Source organism: Camelina sativa, chromosome 15 (assembly GCF_030686135.1).
Source record: "Camelina sativa cultivar CO46 ecotype springtype chromosome 15, ASM3068613v1".
NCBI classification, from domain to species: Eukaryota; Viridiplantae; Streptophyta; class Magnoliopsida; order Brassicales; family Brassicaceae; genus Camelina; species Camelina sativa.
This window is the reverse complement of record NC_141894.1, coordinates 11,078,023-11,086,410: the sequence shown is the minus strand read 5'-3', so window position 1 is coordinate 11,086,410 and position 8,388 is coordinate 11,078,023. Positions and strand designations below refer to the sequence as shown.

At 36.1% G+C, this 8,388-nt stretch overlaps 1 protein-coding gene and 1 pseudogene across 2 annotated transcripts; both read right to left on the bottom strand.

Annotated features, from left to right (window-relative positions):
- Positions 1 to 3,750: 3,750 nt before the first annotated feature.
- LOC104746476 (protein NDR1 pseudogene) lies at positions 3,751 to 4,771 on the bottom strand (annotated as a pseudogene). The gene has a single exon (XR_015582802.1). The product of XR_015582802.1 is annotated as a protein NDR1 pseudogene (transcript).
- A 1,704-nt stretch (positions 4,772 to 6,475) lies between these two features.
- LOC104746475 (protein NDR1-like) lies at positions 6,476 to 7,525 on the bottom strand. Its single transcript, XM_010467958.3, has one exon. The coding sequence runs from the start codon at positions 7,345 to 7,347 to the stop codon at positions 6,691 to 6,693; it is 657 nt and encodes a 218-aa protein (XP_010466260.1). The 5' UTR covers positions 7,348 to 7,525; the 3' UTR covers positions 6,476 to 6,690.
- Between the last annotated feature and the right edge of the window lie 863 nt (positions 7,526 to 8,388).

Sequence of the window (8,388 nt, the reverse complement as noted above, 5' to 3'; positions counted from 1 at the left end):
TTCACGCATCGATATAAGAGGAAAAGGTTCAGTTCTTTTTATCACAAAGAATGGAGACAAGAAAATTCTGGCAGATGTCTACTATATACCGGACTTAAAGAGCAATATCATAAGCTTGGGGCAGGCTACAGAATCGGGATGTGATGTAAGAATGAAGGAAGACTACCTCACACTGCATGATCGAAACGGTATTCTATTGGTATAGGCTACAAGATCAAAAAATCGTTTGTACAAAGTCCTTATGGAAGGTGGCGAAACCAATAAATGTCTGCAGTTGATGGCGTAGAGTGATTCTACTAGATGGCATGAAAGGTTAGGACATGTTGGTCTAGAAACCATAAAGAAGATGATACAAAAGGAGCTGGTAATTGGTATACCAAATATACCAATTGAAAAGGAAACATGTGTCTCTTGTCTACTCGGAAAGCAAACACGGCGAATCTTCCCTCAGTCAACATCTTTCCGTGCATCAAAGCTACTCGAACTCATCCATGGTGATCTGTGCGGTCCTATTACACCCTCTACGTCTGCTCGAAACAGGTACATCTTTGTCGTAATTGACGATCACTCACGCTATATGTGGTCGCTACTCTTGAGAGAGAAGAGCGATGCATTTGAAAAATTCAAGAAGTTCAAGGCAATGGTCGAACAAGAAACAGGAGAGTCCATTAAAACGTTTTGAACAGATAGGGGAGGAGAGTTTACGTCTCATGAGTTTCAAGATTTCTGTGATGATTCTGGTATTACAAGACACTTGACAGCGCCATACACGCCTCAACAAAACGGGGTGGTCGAACGTCGAAATAGAACACTCTTGGAGATGACTAGAAGTATACTAAAACAGATGGACATGCCAAATTATCTTTGGGGTGAAGCTGTGAGACATGCTACCTATCTCATCAATAGAGTTGCAACTAGAGCCTTAGACACAAAGACTCTGTATGAAGTTCTCAAGGGAAGAAAGCCGGTCGTTGACCATCTGCGTGTCTTCGGGTGTGTGTGTTATGCTAGAACAGAGGTTCAACATCTTAAGAAACTTGATGATAGGTCTCGAGTCTTGGTGCATCTTGGTATTGAACCAGGCTCAAAAGCCTATCGCCTGTTGGATCCAACAAGTAAGAAAGTCGTGGTGAGCAGAGATGTAATATTTGATGAGAGTAAAAGCTGGACTTGGAGTTATCTAGGAAGGAAGACACATGAAGATGGTGGAACATTTAAGATAAGCTTTGAGGAGTTTGGTAATAATGGAATTAGAGGCGAAAATAATGAAGACATGGAGAGAAACAAAGAAGAAAGTCACCAAGGAGATAGCTTCGATGACAACGGTCGAGCTGAAACAGAGCCTGAAACAGAACCAGAAACAGAGAGTGTACAAGATGAAGAACAAGATCAACCTCAGCCACAGTTACGAGCATCATCGCGACCCAAGACAAAACCTAAGTACTTAGAAGATTACGTGTTGTTCGCTGAAGCTGAAAGTGAACATCTCTTGATGGTCATAGATGGAGAACCGTGTGAGTTTGCGGAAGCAGAAAAATCAGAAGCTTGGAAGGAGGCTTGTAATGAAGAGATTGCATCAATAACAAGGAACAAGACTTGGGATTTGGTTGATCGTCCTGTGGGAATGAAACCAATAGGGTTAAAGTGGGTTTTCAAACTAAAGCGAAATTCTGATGGGAGTATTAACAAACACAAAGCAAGACTCGTAGCCAAAGGATATGTTCAGAGACATGGAGTTGATTTTGATGAAGTCTTCGCGCCAGTTGCCCGTATTGAAACAGTTTGGTTTATCATTGCACTAGCAGCTTCGCAAAGTTGGGAGATACATCACCTGGATATAAAAACCGCATTTCTTCATGGGGAGCTAAAAGAGACAGTGTATGTTACTCAGCCTGAAGGATATGTGATCAAAGGAAGTGAGGATAAGGTATACAGACTGAACAAGGCACTCTATGGGCTAAAACAGGCGCCAAGAGCATGGAACACAAAGCTAAACAAAATTCTTAAGGACTTGAATTTTGTTAAATGCTTCAAAGACCCTTCTCTGTATCGAAAGCAAGAAAAAGAGCACCTCCTCCTTGTAGCCGTGTATGTTGATGATCTATTGGTAACAGGTTCTAGTCTAAGCATTATTCTAGATTTCAAAAGAGGAATGGCATCTAAGTTTGAGATGAGTGATCTTGGTAGATTGACTTATTACCTCGTCATTGAAGTAGTTCAACACAAAGATGGATTCACGTTGAGCCAAGAAAGGTATGCAGAAAAAATATTAAGTGAAGTTGGAATGGCAGAGTGTAATTCGGTTCACATACCAATGGATGCTGGGTTAAAGTTATCTAAAGCAGCAGAGGAGCGAAGCATCGACGAGACAGAGTACAGAAGAAACATTGGCTGTCTTCGCTACCTACTTCACATGCGACCAGACCTCTCGTATTGTGTTGGAATGCAAAGCAGATACATGCACGAACCCAAAGAATCTCATGGAGTTGCCTTGAAACAAGTCATTAGGTATTTGCGCGGAACTTCGTCATATGGTCTCACATATTCTCGAAGAAACAGAACAAGTCTCATCGGTTATAGCGACAGCAGTCACAATGGAGATAAAGACGATGGTAGGAGCACAACAGGTCACATCTTTTATCTAAATGATAGTCCTATTACCTGGTGTACTCAGAAACAAGACACTGTTGCAATGTCTTCATATGAGGCTGAATTCATGGCTGCAACCGAAGCCGGAAAGCAAGCGATTTGGCTTCAAGATTTGCTTAGTGAAGCTACTGGATCCCCTTGTGTGAAAACATCAGTCTTAATGGACAACAAGTCAGCAATAGCTCTTACAAGGAATCTTGTTTTTCATGGCAGAAGCAAATATATACATAGGAGGTATCATTTCATAAGAGAATGTGTTGAGAATGGGCAAATTGAAGTAGAGCATGTTCCTGGAACAGAGCAAAAGGCAGATATATTAACAAAGGCATTTGGAAGAATCAAGTTTAAAGAAATGAGGGATCTCATTGGTGTACAAGACTTGAAGAAGAAGGAGTTCAAGCTTAAGGGGGAGAATGTTGTATAAGCTTGACAAAGCTTGAGGCCAAAGACAAGTATATTTAGGAGAAAAACTAAATATACATATTTGAGATTTAGGAGATATCTAATAAGTTAGTTTTCCAATTTGGTTTAGGAAACTTTGTCTAAGGTCTTTACTATATAAGAAAATGCAAAGGTGTTGCATAACTTATGAGTTTAAGAGAGAGCAAGAGAGAACTTTAGGTTTTGAGTGATTTTCCTAAAGCTTAATAAAAGAGAGTAATTCTTTTGATCTCATGTTCTTAAATTCTTTGAAGTTCTTGTGTTCTAGTTCTTTATATATTCGTTATAGGCAATAAAAATATCAAATTCTAGTAAATTATGTTTGGAATAAGAATAACTACATAAAAATTCGTAAACGCGATGTTCGCTTTCCATACTTGAACCGGTTATATTTTAAAGTATTTTTTTTGGTGGTATGTTCTCATTATTGTTTAACTGATTCAAAGCCAAACATATAATTCGTTTGTATGAAATTATGAATTATCCTCCCTTGAGGCCTTAAGTAATAAAAGTTGTTTGCACAAAAAAAAAAAAAAAAAAAAAAACTAGAGAGTAGGATGTGTAGGGAATTTATGAAGAAGGATTGCTAAAAAACACTCTGCCTCTCCCTATTACTCTCTCTTCCTTTGTGTCTTGTACATTTAAAATTAGATAATGGAATTTCAAATAGAATTGGTTGATGGGAAAATATATGAAAAAAGGAATAAATGATTCATTGGTGGAATTAATATGAAGAAAATGGAGCTAACACGCGACAAAAAAAAAAAAAATACTAATCAAAACAACAATTTGAGAATCAAAACAAAATAAAAATTCAAGACCATCAGTGAACCATTTAACGAATGGCAACGAAGACTAGCAAATTCATCAAAACACAAATCGGGAAAGAGCTTCTTGATAATGGAAAAGAAGAATCAGATTTCATCGTTTTAGTCCCTTTCTTACGATCATCGGCTCCACCACCAAGATCATCAGCACTAACATCGATCCCTTCGTCAGTCATATTGTACTTTGTCAAAATAGATTTCTTCATTTGAACCCCTTTCTTTTGAGCTATAACTCCATCACCGTTGACTTCGACATCAGCACCCACATTAATCCCACGGCTCTTAGATTTCCAAAACACACTCCTGAATCTCACTCGAGTCTTCAGATCCAACCTGAAAACCGCCGACCCATTAGGCAAAACCGCTCGTAGAACCGTCTGGTTGTTCAAAGGCAATACTTGACCCCACTTCCTGGCCTTCTTCTTGTGCCCTTGGTAGAACTTAGGCACTGTGTAGTTACCAACAAAGACAAGAGCAGAGGAGTTGGTCTTGGTCGTCGTGTTGGTGGTGAAGAAGGTCAGGTGGACATCGTCGTAGTAGATTCCTAGGACTTTGTTTGGATTGTCGCAACGAACCATGAAGCTGAGAGTGGTATTGTCACGTGAGTTCAGGGTTTTGTTGAGGGCGGGAACGTAAAAGTTTTGGACTGAGCATTTGGGTTTGCCGGCACGGAGATAGAGCCATATGGCGAGACAAGAGAGACCAACTGTGAAAATGAACTTCAAGAAGCAGCTACAAATTTCTTTTCCAAGTTCTTCTTCTCGATCCACCATTTTTTGTTTTCAAGTTCTTGATACTTTTTTTTTTTTGGTGAAAGATGAAAAATATGTTATAGTGAGAAACTCAAATCTCGACAAAGTAATGGTCACTATAATATAGTGAGAAAGATATATAGTAGATTTCAACTTTTCATGGCACAAACAAAATTGATATTTAACAAAGACTAGGAACTATTCCCAAAGCAGAAGTCATACTAAATATATATTTAGCACACTTGTTTATTCAACATTGCGATTGGTTTATTATTTTAACTTGTAATTTAAGTTATTGTCGTACTGACACAAGAAGAGGTAAGATAACAACAACCCCCAAAATATTGTATTATCCAAATATCCCCTTTTCTCTATGAAGCATGTGATTTCTATTGACCTTTGGTCGATCAATTTTGTTAGATAAAAATACATAAATGGTTTATTCGTTATGGCAATAGAAGTATCAAATGATCTAGTAATTTTATTTGGAATACATAAAAATTCGTAAGTGCAGTGTTCCCTTTCCATATTTGAACGGTTATATATATTCAATGTTATATTTCTATTATGTACATTTTTTTGGTGGTACGTTCTTATTGTTCATTGATTTGAAGCCTCAACATATATATAACTGAATCTTGTACATTTAAAAATGGATAATTTTATTTGGAATACATAAAAATTCGTAAGTGCAATGTTCCCTTTCCATATTTGAACGGTTATATATATTCAATGTAGTCCCGGCTCAAGAAAATTGTGGTCCCTGAGCTGGAAAATAGAAAAAGGGCCATTTTCCTTATGTTTTTTTGAAGTAAAAATTTTTGGACCCTTTTTTGTGAAGAAAAAAAACAAAAATTTGAATGGACCCTGTGCTCTAGCACCTCTGGCACATGCCTAGAGCCGGGGCTGATTCAATGTTATATTTATATCATGTACATTTTTTTGATGGTACGTTCTTATTGTTCATTGATTTGAAGCCTCAACATATATATAACTGAATCTTGTACATTTAAAAATGGATAACTTTATTTAGAATACATAAAAATTCGTAAGTGCAGTGTTCCCTTTCCATATTTGAGCGGTTATATATATTCACTGTTATATTTCTATTATGTACACTAAGAAAGCGACCCGTGCGTTGCCGCACGGGGAGGTGAAATCCTAAATTGAAATTTAATATTTGTAATTCATCCTAAATTCTTTTTTTTTCTCATTAAATTTGATCGTTTTCACTTCTTACTATTGCTTTCTGCTGATTAAAAAGCCAAAGATTCATTTCAATGTTATTATATTTTATGTTGTCACACACAAAAGTTAGCCTTTTTTAGAGCTTGATTTACTATGAACATTACTTTTAACCATATATAAAATTTCACTTATGTTTGTCTCCAACCATGTGGTGCTATATATTGATATCCTTTCTTAATTCGCTATTAGAAATTGTCTTTGTTGTTGATCATTATCAATCGAAATACATACGAGGCTGCTTCTCTCTTGGTTTATTAACTATATCGAGAAAGTATTAAATGCCACATGTCGAAGATATTATTCTCTTATTGTCACTGAATCGATTTTTCATTTTTATATATATAACAAATATTTTATAACTTTTATATTATACATTAAAAAAATTACCAAAAAAGTTTCACTCGAAATGTGAAATTCACAATATTAATCATTTTAAATTTCACTTTCCCGTGCGGTAATGCACGGGCCAACATCCTAGTTATGTACATTCTTTTGGTGGTACGTTCTTATTGTTCATTGATTTGAAGCCTCAACATATATATAACTGAATCTTGTACATTTAAAAATGGATAATTGGATTTCAAATAGAATTTGGTTGATGGGAACTAATACATAGTTGAAACAAACAAAAACAACAAAGGGAATAAAAGTCATTGGTCGAACTAATATGAAGAAACTGGAGCTAACACACAACAAAAAAACTCATGATAGAAAGAGTCAATAATTAAAAATCAACAATATGAAAATCAAAATAAAATCCAAGAGACCTTCAATCAACGAATAGCGAAGAAGACTAGCAAATTCATCAAAACACAAATAGGGAAAGAGCTTCTTGGTAATGGAAAAGAAGAATCAGATTTCTTCATTTTAATCCCTTTCTTATGAGCTTTAACTCCATCACCGTTGACTTCAACATCAGCACCAACATCAATCCCGTACCTCTTGGTTTTCCAAAACATAATCTTGAATCTCACCTGAGTCCTCAGATCCAACCTGAAAACCGCCGATCCATTAGGAAAAACCGCTCGTAAAACCGTCTGATTGTTCAAAGGCGAAACCTGACCCCACTTCTTGGCCTTCTTCTTGTGTCCTTGGTAGAACTTAGGCACTGTGTAGTTACCAACAAAGACAGGAGGAGCAGAGGAATTGGTCTTGGTCGTGTTGGCCGTGGATAAGGTAAGGCGTACATCGTCGTAGTAGACTCCTTGGTCTCTGTTTGGATTGTCACAACGAACCATGAAGTTGAGAGAGGTATTGACTCGTGAATTCAGGGTTTTGTTGAGGGCAGGAACGTAAAAGTTTTGGATTGAGCATTTGGGTTTGTCGGCACGGAGGCTGAGCCATAAGAAGAGAGAGGTGAGACCAGCTGTGAAGATGAAGCTCAAGCAGCAACCACAACAGCTTCTTCCACGTTCTGTGTCTTGATCCATTTTGTGTTGTTTTCAAGAATTTGTTTTTGTTTTGTTTGTCTGAAAGATGACGAAGATGTTTATATAGATTCTTTGCTTTGTTGATTGGATGATATTACAAGTTGACTCAAAAGAGACGACCCGGTAGGACACACACACACGCGTTTAGCCAAAAAGAGAAGCAAAATAAACTAATGAACGTAAGAATATAAATGGGATAAGTTAAATAAATAAACCATAAAAAATTGGATTAGTAGAAAAGGACCAAACCTGGAAATAAATAGGGATGTTAAATAACAGAAAACCGAATCTTTCTTCCATTTCTATTTCTGTTTTCCTTTGAGAAATATAAAAGCATTACTGAAATGAACCTTAACACCAAGAAAGTGTAAGAAACTCTACTTTTTTTTTTTTGAATAAAAAAAATCTAATAAAAATGGTGAGACTAGCTAGTGTTCTTTGTTTTTTGTTGTTCGTGTTGTCAGTGTGGCCTAGTGGACAAATTTATTATTCTCATATTACTGACCATATTATAAAGATATTGTATTTATTAAATGGTTGCATTTGGTGGGGAAAAAATGAAAATAATTCCGACTCAAAATGACCTGGCCCAAGACTCTTTGACTAAACTGTATACTGTATATATCTAGGAGTCGGGTCGATTTGGATGGGCTCTCATGCCTTGAACCTAATTAGCAACACTAATCATAATTCAAATTTCAGTAACTTATTTAATATAATTTTGTAAGTGCTACATTTTCTAAGAAATTTTATCTCGATCACCCACACTGATTTTTGAGATATACACCCACAATCAATGGCAATGAGCAATCCACACTATATGTAAATTTTTTTGGTAAATTCAAGCTAGAAATTTCAAGGTAAATCGAATTAATTGATAATTATAAAATTCAAAAACTACTATCGAATTGAAAATGAACCAAAAAATTAACAAACATATGAATATATATATATATATATATATATACATATATATGATTTATATTACTTAAAATCTATTAGACTGAGTTATACTACGAATCCATATTTCGAATTTTTTTT